The 20,764-nt window shown below is 39.7% G+C and overlaps 1 protein-coding gene across 1 annotated transcript in view; it reads right to left on the reverse strand.

Annotated features, from left to right (window-relative positions):
* The window catches only part of GATB (glutamyl-tRNA amidotransferase subunit B), a 39,012-nt gene extending 21,766 nt beyond the window's left edge, over positions 1-17,246 (reverse strand). Inside the window, exons 1-4 of the mRNA XM_065736020.1 lie at positions 17,116-17,246; positions 16,322-16,472; positions 4,064-4,177; positions 792-990 (exon numbers count right to left, since the gene is read on the reverse strand). Coding sequence (XP_065592092.1) covers positions 792-990; positions 4,064-4,177; positions 16,322-16,472; positions 17,116-17,246 — 595 coding nt within the window. The remainder of the gene's footprint in view (positions 1-791; positions 991-4,063; positions 4,178-16,321; positions 16,473-17,115) is intronic.
* Positions 17,247-20,764: the final 3,518 nt, after the last annotated feature.

Here is a 20,764-nt window from a genome sequence, read left to right on the forward strand (position 1 = left end):
GCCATAAAAAACTTCTCCTCCTTTAAGAAAAGGAGCAGACAAACTGCAGACAGCACTCCACCCTCCGATGACAGGCAGAACAGGCATACGCATTCCTCTTCGGCTTTCCTCTGAGAGAACTCCAATTAAAAGCCTATCTGATTGCAGACTCAAATGTATTTATCTTAAACTAATTTTGGAACAGACAGAACTGTAATAACACGTAGTCTAGTTTTTAGTTTCAGTATCTCTTACAAAGAATATGAGCAGCCACAGCCCTTCACTTCAACGGACACTGCTGAAGCACGATGCCCGTGTTAGGCTTGCCATCTTGGCCCAGAGATTCATTCCATTTACAGTTTCAAAGCTTAAAGAGGAAAATCAACATTTTTTCAAAGCTAATAATAAAAATAACTGTCTAACTTTCCAATTCCAGCAGCTACTTCTATACTCCTACGCCATTATTTACAGTCTAGGGTATGCTTTCTTTTTTTTTTATTAACACCTACAGTAACAAGAGCTTACACAGCTGAGTGGCTCTATGTGACTGTCAGGCATGAGGAACTTGAGCTAACAGATTACTAATTTGCTGCTGCAAAATGTCATCAACCAACTGCAAAAGGAAAGGCGCATTAAAAATGCAAACATTCTCCTGCTTCAAGTGTAATGTTCACTCTGACGCATTCTTATTTTCAAGGAGAGATATAACAGGTAGTTTTCATTTGTCAGCTGTTTTCTGTCACTGATTTACTTGGAAAGGTTCATGTTAATGTAGAAAGGAGGAGAAAAACAAGAGAATGGTCCAAGCTTACCAGCCCTATTCAAGTCAACGAGAGTCTGGCTCCTTGCATCATCATGGAGGCTTTTTCCACTGTCTTGCTCCAACTGAATTTGTTTAATCCTCACAGTTTTGGTCACCATCTGGCTCATTTTGTTATCTATGCAGAGACTGTACGACAGACTCCCATTCACCGCAATTGGAACTCTTTGCTGAGTGATTTGATAGCCAGCCTGTCAACAAAATCAACTTTATACTCCAATAAAACACTCATTTTATAGAAAGCAGCAGCATGACCACGTGCAAGTACTACAGGCTAAGAACTTTAAGCTGAAATTGCAACATCTTCCACGGTGACCTAAGAGTAAGGAACATGCATACAGGCAAATTCACATGTTATTTTGCTTAGTTGGAAAGGAAGGAAGCTAAAAGATGGGACTAGAATTCAAATTAGCTGTGAGGAACTTGAGATCTGGGAAAAAATAAGAGCACTCCGCAGTACAGGCAGGCATAAATACTATAATAACATAGAAATAGTCAATAATCAACTGCATGACCACCTGCCAATGACAATATACATTTCATTGATACTGCCTTGCTGTAGCAAATAGGCCAGAAGAGGTTCTTCCACATTCATGGTTCTGTGATCATGTTAAATTTTGTCTGAAGACAGTAAGTGTTCCCCCTCCCCAAGCTAAGACTACCACTCATCTTCCTATCAGGTAGAATCTCCCTCTCTACCAGTTCAGTAACTTACTCATTAGAGTGGAAGGGAAGGAGGCAGTAGGGAAAATAAAGAAATAAAGTCAAGAAAACAAGAAACAAGAAAGCTCAGTTTCATTAATGAAGCAAATTTAAAAGCTCAACACTGCAACCCTGTCTGAAGCACACAGCTGACAAATGCTACCTCGTATCTGGGACTCGAAGCAAAGAGGAAACCGCTAGCCAGAGAAGAGGAAGCTGGTGTCAAGGGACTGTAATTCACTGCCCTGATGTAAAATTGCACCAGTGGATCAATTGCTGCACTGAGGCAGGGTCCCCATTTCTTAGTCCCTGCTTGCCTGCTCGTCCCCCCAAGTAGTGAGCACTAAAATACTGGCAAGATTCCAATGCATTGGGAGAAGCATTTGCATATTTTGCTGGGAGGAAGGGCCTACTCTAAGATTTAAGAGATGGTGACGGTGCATTGGGACAGAGGACAATGGTCTGGCACAATGAAAAGCTCAACTTATATACGCTAAGAAGTGCATGACCTTCTAGCCACAATCAACACTCAAAAAATATCCCAAACATAAAATAATTGACTCTATGCAGGCTACACTAACCACACAACTCTTCTCATCTCCTAAACCTTCTCATTAAAATTAATTTTTAAAGCCTGAAATGCTGAGTGACAATAAATAACAAGAATCTCAGCTCCTATCCAAAGCCCTATTTTCACAAGTAACAATAATCCCATTGTCAAAAGACCCTAAGAACAGGATTTATTTTATCAGCTCTATACAGCTCATTAGCCTAAACTCTGCATCTTATTACAGAGTTCCTGACTAGACTGTTTCACTGTGAAAAGCGGGTCAGGTGGTTTGTTGTCAGTGCTTTAAACTACAGAAGTCAGTCACTAGAAAACCAGAATTACATGTTCCATGCTAATAAAATCGCAATCTCCTTGACCAAACTTCCATCCCTACTTAACAAGAAGCTCCTATAACTAACGTTCACAGACAATGGCTGTCCAGATGGTGCTGTATGTTTTCTTCCACCTACTCGTCTCACAAAGATGTTTCTTTTAGATGGAAAAACTTTTTCATAGAGCGCCTAAGCAAAAGAGTGATAGCAGAAGAAATCAAAACAATATTTGAGATTCATTTCAGTTTGATAGCATGTCAGAAGTGACATGCAAACAGACCTGTGATGTTTATTTAACATGCCTAAAAGAATTCTGAAAGTTGTGTTCATTTTTCACCATTTCAATTTTTTCTCCTTCGTGTCTAGAAATGGGTTTTCACTAAGTTTTGCAAGTAAACCAAGTATTGATAATCCAAAGCGGTAATGATGCGTTTCACATACTCAGTAGCTCACTACAGAGCCCCCAACAAAACGGTCTCTCTTAATGGCTCACAAACAATAGCAAAGACATTCCTAGAAACAAAACGAGCAGTTACGTTAACTTCACAGGAAGAAAGCTAAGACTCATAACACAGAAGAAAACAGAACCAAAATCTAGGTCTCAGACAGACAACTATAACATCATTCTCCTTCCAGGATGAAAACCAAGTGTATTTGAATGCTTTTTGTGTAATTTCAAAGTATTCCCAATGCCAGAACAAGCAGCGTAAGGACGAACAATGCTGTTAGTAACACAGCACCTCTACGAAAATTCGGGACCTGAGAAGTCTCTCAATTCTGCTTCTGTGGATGTCTGGGACACCTCACCTAAAAAGAGAATAAGCTAACATGACTGATCTTCCTCAGATCAGCAAAAAAAAGTAAGAAGCAGACTTCTTTCTTCAGACCCATATCAGAGAAAGTAAAATCAGTGCTTCTCCATTTGACGGGTTCTCAAAAATCAGAATAAGCTGACAGAAAAAAAGAAAATATAGAAAATAAGAAAAATACAAACTTCTATTCATTAAAGATGGAAAATAAAAAAAGAAAGATTAAAACACTTCTTCATCCCTTTGCAGAGACAAAAGCTCTTCATTTCACCGCTTCTATACCTACACCAAATGCAGCAAGCTGCATGATTTCCAGCGACACTTTCTAACCAATACATAAGCTACCAACTAACCTTACTGCAAAGACTCAGTTGCCTTTTTTTTTTCCCCCTAATTACTGGAATAACAGACTGAGCAAGTTTTAGAGGTAAACTGAGTATTTTCAGGTCCTTAAGCACAAACAAAAAGACACCACGATGTTTATACCACTGAAACTTGTGTTTGTAATACTTCACTGTCAGTGAAGGACTGTTATCAGACTGCTTTTATCCTAACAGACAATTAGTACTAAACACCAGGAACGGAAAACTTAAGGGGCAAAGCAGCTCCAGCTCCCAATTCAATTACGTTAAGCCACTGGAATCGTGCAGCTAAGCAAGGAGTCAGCAATCAGAGCAATCATATTCAATCAGTGAGCACCAGGGTACAGTCGTCTATTCATCAGGGCAAAGCACAGCATCCTGTTGGGGTGAGCAGAACTTTGACTGAAGAACAGGAAAACTATCTTTTCATTCATTCTCTATCACCACTCATACACCAGACCTGTCCTTTCTTACAGCTGTAAAGGGACAAGTTAACACTGCATACTTACAGGCAAATCCGCATAGAAGTAGTGTTTTCTGTCAAACAAGGATTTCTTGTTTATGGTGCAGTTGAGTGCCAGGCCTGTCATCACGGCTGCTTCTACACATCTCCTGTTGAGAACCTAAGGAAACACAACACAAGGTTTTGCTCAGAAACTCAGAATGCAACAGATGTGATTCCCACACAGTGCCTTATATGAAGCATATATTCAACGTCGCTTGCCTTTAGATACTATCATACTTCTTTTCCCTGTGTAAGTAGTTCCTACTCATCATTCAGGTCACGGTATCTACAAATCTACAGTTTTTAGATGAAAAAAAAAAAAAGACGCTTTCATTTTGGCACACCATGTAAGACGATAGGCTCTGTTTTGGTTTGCTACTTTTGCAGTCACCACCATACTCTTGCATGCTTAAAAACGAAAAGGCAGATAATAAAAAACGATAACAGACTTGCAGCTAGCTGTCATGTCATACCGAAAGAACCGTGGATCTGCATTACCATTTCATTAAAACACCTCAGAACACCGGTAGCCACCAAGTCACAGAGACTTCATGAGTATTAACACACTGATTTGCTTCATAAGGACAAAATTAAACACATACATGCTTTGCTAAAGCAGAACTAAGGAGATGTCAACTGATCCCATGGCTACAAGCATACATACACATTTCCAGTACCCAAGAAGCCATAGCATTAGGCTCTTGAGGAATGCCACCTGAGCTAAAGCCTCAGCAAGGGGCTCACAAGGGAGCTGAACGAAGTTTCTCCCAATGAATCCACACACCCTTCTCACTACTCTGTCCTTCTGACTCATCAGTAGGCAGAGGATCCAGAGAAACAATTTCTCACTCCAAAAAGTACTAACAAGCAATGTTTCATAGTTACAGCTTTTTTCAAATGTGATCTCATTAATTTAACAGTTGGTTTAACTAATATTGAAGTGCTAAGTCTGGAAAAAGACTGAAATTGCCTTAGTCCAACTCCAACACGCTCTCGTGGACAGTATTTTGAAATAGTAACAACAATGTATCCATCTCATTTTACATTGTAAAGCTGCCAAGGCAGTGATTTTCAGCAGTCCCAATAAAGGGGCACATTACGTAAAAGCATTTACCTGACTTCATCTGCACCCGCCAAGATGCAATAAGCTTAAATAATGTATTCTTCAGTGTTTCTCAGAATATTTACTTTTTATATTTACCAGACTGGTTTTTGAAAACAGATTAAGCAACTGTGCTCAAAATTGCTCAAAAAGCAATCCATTGGCTTTACTCCTCTAGCATAAAAGCAAAACTTACACTGAGAAATAAGAGAAACTCTTCACACAACAGAAGCTCAAAAAACACAAATACAGACAAATTAAATATTTAAGACATCTAACAAGGGAACTTTCAGATCTTTAGTGTAGCTATACATGGCTTACTACAACACCTTATCTGTGGGGACATATTTTATTCATTAAAAAAATTTAAAAGACACATAGAACAGATTATAAAAGAGATAAGAGGAAGAACAATTTCCCTCTGAAAGAGATCTATTACATGAATGCAATTAGTCCTGACTGTAATCAAAACAGGTAACTTCAAAATATTTTTCTGTTCTAGTTATCAGAGCTGCAGTTCATCACATAATAGGTGATCCCGATTTTGGCAATTAAATACTTTCAGACAAAACAGTAACTAGTTCACAAGAAAGCTTATTAAGAGTTGAAATTGTTTAATGTTTAAAATACCGCAACATTTCTAACTAAAATGCAAATTTTCCTCCCTCTAAACCTTTTCAGCATAACACTACTCAGCTTTACAAATTAGAGAACTACACCCATCAGCTCCTTTAACCAGACATCATTAAGGCTCTATGAATACTGAGGAAACTCAAACCACCACTGCACCAAACCACTGAACCCATGCCCAGTGACTTGCAACATGTCCCGACCACAAAGTGCTTGTGACTGATTCTAATTTGAGAGCAAAACAAAACTCAAGTCCTAAACGGCAGTCCACCAGAGCCTCAAAACGTGTTCTGCTAGCAGAGCTTAGCCAATAATCACAACACAGCTATCATCTTTGACCACCTGCTCAGGAGTTATTGCATCAAGAAAGATAAAACCTATCTTACACATTCTGCTACGGGAACAATACAGTTGTGGGGTAGAAGGAGTAAATCACACATATTGACTACTTGCATCTGTGAGAAGCTTCCACAGTATAACTACTGAACCACTTGAGTGGCCTTCGGGAGAAAACGGCATAAAAAGGTTAGGGATGGATTATTTTCCATGCAGTAATATGGCCGAATTAGATGCCTGCAAAGTACACCCATCCCCAACATTTTGAATCATAGGAGCCCAATCACTGTATACACATCATTACTGATTCACTAGTATCACTTTGTGGTATTTCTTCGTTGACTGATTTACTGTGGTGACAAAAATCACTGCAAATTTCATCATTGCCGCAGTGCCATATGGAGATGTCTTTCTCCTGCTACGTTTGACTAAAAATACATGTCTAAAAAGAAACTTGAAAAAAAATCAGGTGACCCTCTACTTCCTCAAGAATCAAAAGTTATCTAATATTGCTCCGTATCCGAAATGACTACCACTACTTATTCCAGAACTCAGTGATCAAAGCTGTGCCTATAAAGCAGAACTGACTAAGCAAACCACTAATTTTCCTTCAAAACTGGCTTAGCTTCTTAAATAATCTGCAGTGATAAATATCAATTCAATATGTAAAACTTCCCATACTAATGACCTAAAGTAAGTCCCTCCAGCTTGTTTATCTGGTAAGCTGTTATTAAGTTGACAGCTTTGACTAGCACCAAACATTTAAATTACCAGCTTGAACTGACAAGCTGCCAGCCCGATGTGCAAGCAGAGTGCCTGGCCTTGAAAGACAACTATGCAACTACTGAAATACCTATGGACAAAACAAAGAGCCTAGAAAGGCATCTTAAATATTCCTGGTCTTCCAAAACAGAAGCACCTTTCCTTGGTATTTACTTCAAGAAATTCCCAGAGCTATCACAGAAGGAGGTGTAAATTATTTGTACTGGACGCTTTTAAAAACCCTAAGCAATGGCATTTCAACAGCAGCAATGCAACCCTTGTAGCTCTGTTATCCTGCTGGAGTACAGTGCTGAGAGTTAAAGGAGCGAAAGAAAAACTCAACTAAGAGCTCACTTGTTCTAATGCCTGTATTTCTTTACCACCAGTTCACAAAAATAAATATTCTTTATATAAATACATGGTCTTCATTTTCAAGGTCATTTTTGTCAAGACCCTGGTTTTAAATATAAAACTGTTAAGTAGTTCAACAAAACTGTATATGTAGTAGCTTAAACAGCATAAATTCTCACCAAAAGCAAGTTTCAAAAGTTTTTCTCTTTAATACCTTAGCAGTATTTAAGTTTACTGCTTACACTACCTACATTTGAGAAAGCTGGTTCCCTTTAAGGTGAAGATAAATGCTTTTATATTCAGTAAACTATTTTGACACTTTTAAAACCAGAATGCAGCATTTTTTGTCTGTTTGTTTGCTAATAATGTAAGATAGCTTAAAAAAAGCAGCAACAAAATGAACACGTAGAGCTCTTACTTGCAAAAAGCTTACTTCTGCTTTGCCTTTCAAAACCTTTATTGTGACAGCAGCACACCAGAGGTCTGTGTTACAGAACCAAGTATTTCTTGTACTAAATGCAATAAAATCAACGTAACTCCCCAGAAAAGTAGAATACACATATATAAAAAAAAATTGCAGGTCATACATTTTAATAAAGTAGATTCCGTATTAATTGGTTACCTTAAGACCTTCACTCCTACTTCAAAACATGAAGAAATCAGCATCCTGTGATTACCTACAGGACTACTTATCTCAGAAATATGTAATTTTAGCTTCTTTTCATTTCAAAAACAGCTGGAAGAAAGAAGTAGTGCAATGTACTTAACCAGCTCTCTACAGACCTGGTAGTAATCTTTAGAAACCTCCACTGATATATCTAATCATATTCCTCAATATTCCTATTTCGTAACACTCTGATTTTTATTTGCTTGCAGTAACAGATATACTCCATATTACTATTCCTGCAGATTTATAACTATCACCTTGCTCCACTATAAGGTTCCTTGAAGTGCATGAATAAGTTAAACTTAAAAAATAAATTACTCTTCTATCTACTTAGTACAAATCTAATTGCAACTCTTCAATCTGATACTGCATTATTAAAGAGACTTCAGATCAGGGAAAGAGAACAAAATGGCAACTGAGAATTTGAAGCAGTATATAAACATATCTTAATACCTTATCTTTCTGCTGCCTGGTATCAAAGATATATGCTGCTACACAAAACGTATTATTATCCCTAACCTTGTCTGGTGGCAAAGTTGGCTTGCAGCGATGCAGCATACACTTACACATGGCATATCTCAAAAATAAGGAACTCTGTCATCGTAGGAAGAGCCCAGATCTCAAACACATTACTTTCGGTGTACCCAAAGAATAACAAGGCACATTCTCTTCAAGCTGAAGAGCTAGTTTGAGAGCTCATACCACAAAGCTTAAAATAGGATGAAGTATCTTCTGGTGGCAGTGATAACCAGAAAAATTCAGCAGCAGAACAGAAAAATTATGACCCCTGAGAATAAGAAAAACAGGAAGGTAACACCAAATTCAAGTATACCGTCTGACTGCTGAGTTTCCCAGTCCTCTGAGACACCAGTTGCTAAAACCCAAAGAAGGAAAAATATATTCAGACTACTGTGTTCTCAGTGGAAACAATGTATTTTCTAGGCTGGTAGTGCAGCAGATAATACAGCAATCCTGGTGTCTAACTTTGCCTCACCCGTGGCTACAGCCAAATCAACTTGTGCCATTCTGAACTGGCTCCAAGCAGAAGACGCAACAACACACGGGAAATACAGCGGTCAACGAACTCTGTAATCAAATACTGTGTTTCCATGGCGTTCCCATCGCAAAGTCCCTTATCTATGCTTTATACCCTCCCTGATGATAGCAGCATCTTCTGGTCTGACCGGTCAGAGGAATGTGTACTCTGTTACACCACTTGAAATGTAAACCAATGCCACTGCTATGTAAGACTCAGTTAAACACAAATAGAGCTAGTGAAAACAATTCACTCATTCTAGAGGTCAGTGACAGAACAATGGCTAAAACTTAAGTCACCCAAACTTGACCAAATCCAAATTCAGTTTTGATGTGGAGCTGCTCAGACCTTTTCTCCTACACTGAGTTCAGCAAAAAGATAAAAAAAAAAAAAAAGTCTAATACAGGCTTTTAAACGTGAAAGACAATTGCCTTCTTCAACATACCCTATGTTGCCCAACTTCTTAAACAGAGAAAACACTCAGAATTTAAGGCGGAACCGAAACAGAACGAGTTTCTAAACCAGCTCCCTGCTCTTCTTATTTTTGCAGGTGGTTCATTGCTCCTAGGTTTGTTGAGGGTCAGTTCCCTTGTCTCGGTTCCAACTAATTCTGAAGTTCAATATACACTGGCTGTCATTCCATGATTTGGCTATCAGCTCTCTGCTCCTCACTGCAATTTTTGAGTTCGCTAAAAGCTCACAGCCCCTGACTATTATTCCGTCAGCCCTTTTTCCTCCATTTCTGGTCCACTGAAATGCACTTATTTGCTCACCAGACAGACCTCCTACGAATACAACTAATAAATTGAGGGCAAACCAGAAGAGGTACAACACCCACAAAGACAAGAATATACTAATTCAAGCTAATAATAAATGACAACACAGCAAACCTTGGAAGAAGCTGTTAAGAAAGCAAACTAGAATTCTTTGTTAGAAGGCAAGAACAGCAGGACCAACAAAAACTGATTTCCTATGAGTAACCGTCCAAGATGGTTTTTACCTAAGCAGTGCTTTCAACACTCTGGCCTCCAAGATGCTCTTTATCTTCTCCTCATTTCATCCAACAGCCCAAACTCAATTACTAATTTCCTCTTCGTGCACTTACTGATATATTCATGAACACTTCAACAAACAACATTTTTTAGACAAATTTGGATGAATCCAACATTGAGACTGTGTAACTTAACATTTCTGTATAAAAAACAATGGTTGCAATGGCAAAATCTACACACGTAACTAATGAACTCCATTGGCACAAGCCTACATATTCCTTTGAAAATAAATAAAATAGCCATTACATATTTACAGTGTCAAGGTGGCTAACAGAGAGGATAACACAAAGAAATAAATTACTTTTACCCTAGGAACCAATTACAGCCTAACAGCACCAAAAGAAGTTTCAGGCAAAATATATAAAACTGACAGTTTTACACATGAGACAGCTAACCACGATGAGAACAAAGACCCAGTCTACAATCATGTGACATCAAACACGGTTGGACAGTGTTTCTTAAAGACCTTTAAATTAACAGTAAGTCTTCAACAAAAGCAATGATAAGAACAAAGAAGCAAGACATCAGTTGAAAGTCAAAATGGTAAAAAAAATTAAACCATTGTCTCTACTGAGACTCTTTCTCAGTAGAGCACCATTTTCATACACGCATATGTGTTGTGCTGTAATACCTTGTATCACCCCAAAGGGAATCACCTGGAAACAGCCTGAAGAGAAAATGAGATAAAAATCTTAAGGATGCCAAACATAAATAGTGACTGAGAGGAGAAGCAACAGGAATTCCTCCCACTCCTGCCAAATCACCCACAGTTCAAACTTAAAATAAACCCCAGCACACTGAGAAATGTTACTGCAAAAAACCTAACATGCACTTCAGCAATAAGTTCAGACCGACTCTGGGAAGAGGGGATGCTGATCTGCCTAGTTGTCACTTCACAGTCATGCTGTTCAACCATATCAGGGATGGTACAACCCATGCAGCAGCAGAACAGTGTGTAAGAAAGGAAATAAGATGTTGTAAAACATCAGATCCCCACTAAGAAGTAGAAAAAAACAACTGTATAACACAGAAGGCAAAGCAAGAAATAACAACACAGTCAGAGATAAGTGAAAATGCATAGATAACATCACCAATGCATATTGAAGGATCTACTGGAATAGGTGACAGCAAGATGTTACAGTCACCTCAGAGCAGTTCTAACTGGCAAGTTTACATTAGCCAGGGGGACCTGTTAAGGATAAACAGCAAAGCCAACAAGAGCTAAAAGGAAGAGAGCTCAGTAGGCAACAGAGTTTTCGAAAGGTTAAGGAGACAAAGCCCTACAGGAGTTGTTAGCCTTGACATAAAGACTAAAGCATCCGGAATTAGCGTTGCAACTTCTCACAGATAAAGGAGACAGAACAAAAAGAGAAAACTTTACACGGCACTTCTTCAAAGCTTGGGCGAAAAGCTATGACAAACATCACCAAACACAAGGGCTGAGAAATTTCTAAAAAAATGGCATTTATAGTTAAGCGAGCAGGGAAGTCAGCGCAAGCAAGTGCAGTAACTGAAAAGGTGCAACATTTCTCAGACCCCAACTGAAGGAAACCAGTTCCACATGTAAGTGACCCAGGCAGTGAACGATCCAATGACAGAAAAGGAAATATAATGAGGAATACCCTTGACGATAAGCCAGCCCTGAAAGTCACCTGAAATAGGCTTCCTTCATCTTTGAAAGCTTTCTCCAGTCTGGTACAACAGCATTGAGCTGATTAATAGCTTGAAATGATATAGGTAAGCTCTAATCCATCATGCACTCAGAAATTCAAGGGTCTTTGAACTGTAAAGGCGTTCTCAGGGTGCACATAATTTGAAAGCCTATTTCTCTCCTCCAGTTTTTTCTAAACTAAGTGGAATTTTCTTTCTAGACGCCTACCAGAACTAGCACTAACATTCTTTGCAAATCTAGCAAGCTGGGACTGTGTGAGAAACAAAAGGCTGTGAGCTGTGATGATACAATCCATGTAACAAACCAAAATATCATCTGGAAAGAAAGTACTGGTGTAGATATGTACCATGAATTCCAAGGAAAACATCTCCCTCTGAGCAGTTATTACACCGTTAGCAAAAAAACACAGCAAGCAGTTAAACTGAACCTAGACATCAGTAAATAGCTTAAAACAAGCATGCACTCACTTTTTCCTTCAGGCAGTACAATTAATTTACTTTTAGAGGAGAGCTGAAGGGTAGAGCAACTTAAGCACACATGGTTTCAAAGAAGAAAAGAACACGTAGATTATGACAGCTAAACCAACATGCACATAAAGATCATAAGACCATCCGATTCGTCAAGAAAGGTGTGCAATTAAAACGTAGTTATCAAAAGGAAAGCTACAAAACAGAGTTTCAGAGTTTTTCAAAGCCAAGTAGTACAAGAAGAGAGTAAATTTATATGTATGCCAGCAGGAATGTCAAAACACTACCGAAGTCAGAAGTCGGTAGAGCAGGTGCTGCAATCACCAGGTTTAACAGGCCCAAGGTATCAAAGAACCTAGTTTCAAACGCTAACTATGAATTTTGTTCTGAAACGCCATTTCTGTTCTGATATAGACGGTGACAAAAACAACAAAATCCACAGAAACCTTTCAAGTGCCTTTGAAAGCAAATTCATCAGGTAAATCCTGTATATTAATAACATGTTAAATTCATTATGAAGTTTGATATTCTATCACCCAAGCTAGCTGTAAAAACATTGGGTAACTGTCACCGCAAAGGATGGCTTTAGCCTCAACACAGAAAAGGTAACTAAAGCAGCCTCCACATCCCCAAACAAGTTATTACCCCTCCCAGGTCCTTGGGCAGCTGTTCCGCAGCACTGCACTGCAGGGTGGGAAAGACAGCAGCACAACACAGTGCTGCAGTGACAATCCTTAGTTTTGGAAAAGTCATATTTCAGACTCCAGGTACTCAGAAACGCAAAATGTGAGTAACGAGGACTAACAGCCATTCTAGTTACACTTTCTTCCACAAAAAAGATCTATCTAGTTACAAAAGCGTCATCATACAGCTGAGAGAAGATACAGTAAGGTAGCAAAGGCATCCTTCCAACAATACATTTCTCAGTACGTTTGCCTAGAACAAAGCAGGATCAAGCTTTCACTTTAGTCATGAAGGACAAAACTGTAACGTGCATTTTCTGGTGTGTTCAGGAACAAAGACTAAGCACAGACAATAAAGATTTCAGCCTTCAGCTACTAGATCTATCATCTTATTTCTTAGGCTGAGCTGTAATTACCTTTTAGTCGGCCATCTCGAGAATGAGAATATCTGGATTAACTTCCTGTGAGCCCGCTCTCATCTTTAGAAACCTTTAAGACAAACTCAGAATTTACACAGAGGAAATATCAGACTGCAAGTGAAACCACCTTTCTGGATCCTGAGAAGAATTTTAGATCAAACAAGTACATATAATGCATTATACACCACACTGTCTCTTCAGCTTAACACGTAACGAGTACTCTGAATACTCCACAGTTAAGTTCATGGCCAAGCCCATCCTCTTGGTTAAAAAAACAGCAAACACAAACCAACATTTCTGACATTTTGAGGGCTTACATATTGTCCCCAAGAGAGGCAACCCTTACACTGATTTCTGCAAGACGCTCTCTGGTCCAGAGATGAGAGGCTCTGTCACCACAGGGCACAATAATGAAGTCCATATATCAGCATGGGACGTGCTTTTCAGTCTCACCACTTCATCAAAGCTTTGTCAGGTCATATTTTTCTGCCTCATGCTGAATAGCAGTACACCTGTACAGCTCTTCTTGCCTGCAACCGTCTCTCAGAGGCACATTATGAAAGTGGTGCAGCGAAACATCACGGTGCTAACCCTGTGTCTTACAGTCCTCCTAAGACCTTACTTGCAGCGGTAACATAAAATAAGTTGCTTGACAGTACCAGAAAAAAAATATAAGGCAGAAAGATGGAGGAGAGCTAAGCAGATTCCGATACTCACAGCAAAGGACCACTCCCATGCTCATTAGTGACCAAGACAAGTATAATAAATAGAAAAGCTCCCTCAGCACCATTCTTTCTGGTCCCACTGCAAAGCAGCAATGCAAGTGTGGTTGTCTATCGCAACCGTATCACAGACCCACAGTAAGTTTAAATCCCTCTGACACCAGGAACTGTAACAGTCATTCTCAGTTTACAACAGCAGTTACTCTGCTGCACAACCACTGTATTCTTCAGTTCTGTTAAAACTTGACTCCTGTTTTTTCAATTTCTCAATAAAGCCGGAGTTAAAAAGCCAAATACATACCTTCTAAAGACAGTTTACAACATCTGTTAAGACGTTGCTTTACGTTTTGTAATAAACACTTAGATTTTCCAAAATTCACCTCCTGTCATACTAAACCCACCAACACCCATCCAATTCCACCTCAGTTTTCCATATAGAAATACGTACTTACTTCAAGAAAATGAGCCCAACTATTTGGTGCCAGAACAAATAACACTGTCTAAATGAATTTTGTGTATAGCAAGTACAATGGGAAAAATTAAAGGGGAGACTACAGATGGGATTCCTTATCACATCGTAACATGCAAGAACAGCTTTCCCATAACATTTTCTTTGAACCCTGTTTTCACTAGTACCATAGCGAGAAAAATCTTCCTTCTTGATTAGATAGAAGCAGCTAGTAGAAGCTAACATAGAATCCCTGCTTTTCAATTAACCTAGCCATCCTGCTTTTGCATCTCAGGTACAGTTATCTCCTCTTCCAAAGCCTGCGTGTACATACTCACAAAGGCTATACCAAGCCTCATTTGTAAAACACTGTAACAGAAGAAAACAAACCAAAAAAAGCCGCTCAACCTTGGAGGAATAGCAATACGTACATAAAAGTGAAACTCTACATAAACGCTCAGTTTTGTTCTTCAAGACAGGTTTTCTACTAGACTGAAGACAAGCATTAGACAATTTATCAGAACTTGCCTGCATTTACAGAACAGCATGGAAGACTGACACAAAACTCTCCAACTCTTGCAGATCCCGTGATTATTAACCCCCTAACCTCGGCCTGCCTTCACACGGAAGGAACTCATCTTCCACGTTGCAAGTCTAACTGGATCCTTCTGAAACCACAAGATTTCAGATTTCTATTCTCCCTGGGAAGTTTTCAAGATTTCCACGCAGTTAGGTCTGAAACAACCCCAAAGCAGCACTGATAACAGAGTCAAGGCCAAATTTTATCAGCATCGAACCTCCACTTCTTCATGTTTGAATACTTCTGCAAATACAGAATGAATATCAACTCAATTCTCTCTTTAAGGATCGCATGGCACATATCGAGTCCCTAGAAATCCACCTATAATTCTCAATTTCATAATAGTATTTAAAGCTTTAATACGGTGAAGCAAAGCTTCCCGCAGATTAAAAAAATACATCTGCAGCGGGAATTCAAACCTCCACAAATATTCTTAGAGGAGTGCTCCTGCATAAAATAATTTGACCCCATTATGATCTCTGCACGCTTGCTGCACAAAGCAACACCAAGCCCACTTGCTACTTATTTTCACTGCAGAGGGTGGAAACAAGTTCCACTTCTTGAAATACATACATTTTGTATATTACATCTCTGGGATTCCCAGAGAATTCTAAAGAAGCACTGTCACAGGTCACATTCACATAAGAAGGGAAAACAAAAAAAACCCTAAAATTTCTAAATGAGCTGTGACTACAGGCAATTATTATGCTCTCCCTAATAAATTCTCATTGCAAAGTAATAGCTAGGTATTCTTACTTGCTCACAACTTTTCACAAACGTTTTTCTTACTATTTTTTCTCTTTTTAATTTTGTTGCATTAAAAATAGGGACAGTTGACACTTGCCCAAACCAGAGAATTTATATTCCGGACACCAAGTAATCTCACAGTAAATCATACCAGACAGCAAATGATAGCTACAACAACACACACATGGCAAAGTAACATCAAATGGCCACCTGGAAACCTAAGGTTTCCTCTCACAGGAATTTAGGTACCTCTCACATAAGTAAGGAATACCCTGTGCCTCATACTAACACACACTCTGGCCTCACAGGAATACTGCAATTCATTTAATATGTCCAAAACACATTATTCATTTTTCTTTTGTCCTTTGCAGAAGATATCAAATACTTGTAGCGATAACTAGGGAGCGAGTGGACTGAAAAGAAACAATGTCAAGCATCTCAGTTTATCAACAGCCAGAAAATACAGAAGTGTGTAAAAATATCTGTCTATAATATTTTGTTCCATATTAGGAGCAACAAAATACTGTCAATGTAGCCAAACTTGGCTGACATAATTTCTGAAGAAAATTAAGTCGAAACATAACTCACAGGCAGTGTTCCTGGTAAAGAAGCGTCAAAGAAAGATACCAAAGAGTTAGGAGGTGCTGCAAACTGGACTTTGGAACCGGAGAAAAGTTTTGAGTTGGAACTGATCTGTGCATGAATTTCCAGACCCACAACTGGTACCCACGGAGCGAGACTGGAAAGAACAAAGAAAAGAGGTTAAAAAAAGGATGACGTTAAGAGCCATCTAAAAATACCATTATTTGTTTTGTGTGTAACGCAACGTAAGAAAAGCTCGCAGATGATACTGCAAAAAACTGAAATACAGTTGGCAAAGTCTGTGCCGCAATGTTGGAGACCAGGCAGTAACTCAAAGCATATAAAAACAGGACTGTATGGCAAAGTGTGCTCATTATATACAGAAGAGAACACTGTAAGAAGGAAAAAGTAATGAACTGAAACTTTTTCCTTCGCCTTAGGTGAGAAATCTCACAGAAATGAATGAGGCGAACTTGCATGCTGGATGAACCCTTATTTGGAAACTCAGGGAAATTAGGGAATCATCATAAACATCAGTTACTCCTTACGTAGTTGGATAAATCTCCAACAGACAGGTGGCATAATAAATGTATTCTTCACCCGCTCGTCCCATGCATGCTGGGAAAGGCAGCTCTCCAGAGCAGCGTTAGTATCACATGAGCATAAACATCAGAAACCTGGTAATAGAGAAATCATCACTGCAACTACAGAGGTACCGCTGTCTAAAAGAGCAGCCAAGCCCTGCCCACAACACACGCGAGAAACACAGCGTTTCCCACAGCGCTCCCCCAGCACCGTACCCGCTGTGCCCCGCCGGCACCGCCCCTCCTCTGGCGCTGCAAACGGCGGCCCGCCAAAGGTGGGAAACGGAGCACGACCTCCCAGGGCCGCGGCGCCAAACGCCACCACAGCCACGCGCCGCCGCCGCCATTTTGCCTTGCAGAACGACACGAGGTTACCGCGGCGCCTCCTGGGAAATGTAGTTCTGCGCGAGGGATGGCCGCGCGGAGAGGAGGGAAGGAGAACTACAACTCCCGACAGAGCTTGGCTTCCTGCCCGTGCCCGCCGCTGAGGGGAGAGCGGGCTGCGTGGGCGTGCTGCACCTGAGGGGGCGGTGGGAGGGAGGGAATGTGAGGCCGTGGTGACGGCAGGGCTTTTAGTCATCGGCTCTGCTGATCCAATGCACAGTTAGTAATTAGCTGTAGTTTTGGTTCCTCGTACAGCAGTCTTTCCTTACTTCTGGAGAAGGCTTGCCCCTTGTGCCCCGAAATGTGACAGAGCGCGAGAAGCTGCTTCAGTGCGATCTGAGGAGGTTTGGAGAGCCTTGGATCTACAGGTCCTTATCCTAGCCTGGGGAAATTTACAGTCGTCCTAGAGATGCTGGCACAGGAGACATTGATTGCTTTTGTGCTTTTGTCTGAGCTCTCGTTTAAAATCTCACTCTTTCAGGGTCTCCTAAGGGTTGCGTATACTTTTGTGTTTGTTTTGGCGTCACACTGACATAAAACCAGCTGATGCGTTTTGCAGATCTTGGGCTTCAAATATCGCCTGCTGTTGCCTGACATGTTGCTCATATGGTGCCATTTGGTTGCGGTCTTGAATCTTAAATTGGTGTGTGCAGAGCAGTGGGATCTAGTTCCTTCCAGGCACGAGGCTGTTACTGCCCTACAAATACATGGCAATAAAGATCACTGTCTGGGGTGTATACATGCATCCTAGATGCCGTTTATCCACCTACATCTAACAGACAATAGAGCTAATAACCTTCTGTCCTAAACCACAGGCCTGTGGAGCTTAAATGGAAATGTACATAAGCTGTTGCTTATGTTGTTTTGCTCTGTGTCAGATGCTGCTAATAGAAGCTTATCCGTCATAAACATATGAGTAAGACTGATTTCTTCCAGCAGAGGACGGTGGTGCACATAAGCACTTGACATTTTCTTGCAGCCTTCATAACTTCTTGTCTTCCCAAGTTCAAATGTGTGATGCTAAGCGGTTCAGAGTAGTGTGGAAGATATAATTTATCCAACTATCAAAATGGTCTGTAACACTTGTTCCATAGTACTCGCTTTCTAAAATAGTTAAAGAAGTAGAATTAACAGAAGGTTCTACAAGAAGGACAAGTTGCAGATACCTTCAGCAGATGCAGATCTGCAGCTACTTCCACCGTATACTTTAGGAATCTCAATTTGTTGATTTCCCTCATGAATTTCAAAGTCTGACCGAGACAAAATTCTTTTGCAGCTAAGAAAAACTGGCCCCGTGTGGTCTTGGATACATCATGAAGAATGAAGTGTGCTGCTTTTCTTCATCTCTTACCATGGAGCTCCCTGCATATGAGACATCGTAACATAATGCCTACGTAGAGGTCTTTCATCTGAGGGAATGGGTAAGATTTATTAATAACTTTGATATGAGGAGAACCTTCTTGTCTTTTGGATGTAGTCCTATGCTTACACAATGAGTTGTGAGTGAGTCAGTTGCAGGTTGAAGCGTTGTTATATGATTGTTACTTATGCAACAACAAATGCATTCCGTCACAGTTGTCTTCCATGAGCTCTGCATTTAATGATTATTTGAAATTTTGAAGGCACAGGCAGATAATGTCACCTATGAGTTGGTACTAGCGTAAAAATGGCAATTTGGGATTATTTTACTGTCTTTAAGCCTGTTATCTTGATGTAATAGGGGATTTCATAACTAAGTTAAAGCCTGATGTATATTAAAATCACGTTACTTGAAGCCTTCCCCTGCTCTGAATGCACAGCTTTCTGCCATTCAGAACACAGTACAACGCACAAGGTTGAAACCTGTTTTCCACATCCCAAACTGTTCTCCTGGAACTTTTAGCTTTATGGCTATTTTCTTGAGGAAGACTGGAAAGTGTAATCGTGATTTAAATCGCCTCCATGCTATTTTAATACCCTTCCTAGAAAAAAATTCCATTAAAAAGCCCTTTTCCTTTGCAGCCCTGTGCTACTGACCAAGCAGGTAATAAATGAAAGCTTGCACGTCCTTATAGAGGAAGCTGATCAATCACAGACAAACGGAATAATTGCCTTTCCCAGCAGCTTACTTTGAGTTCAAAAATGCTACGTTGTTTTTTATGTACCCTGAGCTGCAGCTTCTACTTAGCGTGTGTAGAGATCATGGTGTGGCCCTGCATAAAGATTTGTGCAATGACGGTTCAGTACTGTGCAGACTTCTGTCTTGGAGAAGATACATCCAGGGGATAGTTTGTTTTGAGTCTGGAATTCTTACTACTAAATGAATTTAACCATTGCCTGAGAGGAAATTGGAATTTTGTAGAGGACAAAAGCCCAGCAGCTTATCGTTTAAAACATAAATGTGCAGTCTGTGCCACTTCTTTGAAAGAAGATCCCTCTGGATTTCAGTTTATAGGTCTGAACTCTATATATTGCTTTCTTGCACGCCGTATTTAACATGCATGCTTGATCCTTTTGCAGATTGTGAGAGCTCAGTATAGCAGGGAATGAAAATACCAGTCTTGAGTTTGTTAAATACTTCACAGTTTGTCTGTAGTGTTTTATTTCAGTACAAGAAATAAGTAACAGGCAGGAATGCCTTAGATTTTGAAGTTGGGAGCACACTTTTTTGGTAGAGTAGATCTGTAATCAGTCAAATAATCAAATATTCTCTACAGGGAACAGTAATGAAAAGGATTGTTGAGCTTGGAAGCAAACAGCAGTGAGGGATGGCTTTAGACCGTTAAGTTATTAACATCACCTGTGTACCTTGGATTTTTTTTTTTTTTGCAGCTGTTAACTGATCACGTCAGTAACTTTCAGTCAGAACTTTTGGTTCACTTTGTTCGTCTAAATATAATAGGGAATGGTAAATCCAAATACCTCATCTTGCATTGTAAATTGTTGTTAAGTAGTGTGATTTCATGGAAGCATTATTACTTGTAAGTTGAAAGTAATGGTCAGATACAGCTAGGAAAAGTCATACATATGTTTGCACAAGCAATTTCTGTTAGACAGTAGTGAAAGTAAAAAAATAGACTATGTGCAGATACTCATAGTTACACAGAAGGCAAATTCCTTGTTCTTCAGAGGCTGCGTGATAGGAAAGAAAATATTTATATGGATCAACATATATTTTTGGTTCGGTAATAAAAACTTGTTATGTTATAGCTCTTTTGTTCTAATTTTCACTTAATTTGAGTTGCCTGGGCGTGCTGCAATGAGCAAGTGGTTGCACCTGTGGCTTGAATCAGATGTTGGCAATCTGGTAATCAGTGCTTTGGTACATAGTGTGGTCCCTGTGGGTGAGGCCACTGAGTTGGATTTAGACTGGCCACTGTTCTTACGGTAGTTAAGAAGCCTTACAGATAGTTTTTTTTAGAGGTAAGAAAAGTGTTTGTTTTAGGGTGTTCAGTCTTATTAACTTTGTTTTATTGTGAGCGCTGCTGTTAATTCTGTTACC

This window comes from Cyrtonyx montezumae, unplaced genomic scaffold (assembly GCF_038088225.1).
Source record: "Cyrtonyx montezumae isolate F1298 unplaced genomic scaffold, pur_monq_1.0 scaffold_2, whole genome shotgun sequence".
Taxonomy (NCBI): domain Eukaryota; kingdom Metazoa; phylum Chordata; class Aves; order Galliformes; family Odontophoridae; genus Cyrtonyx; species Cyrtonyx montezumae.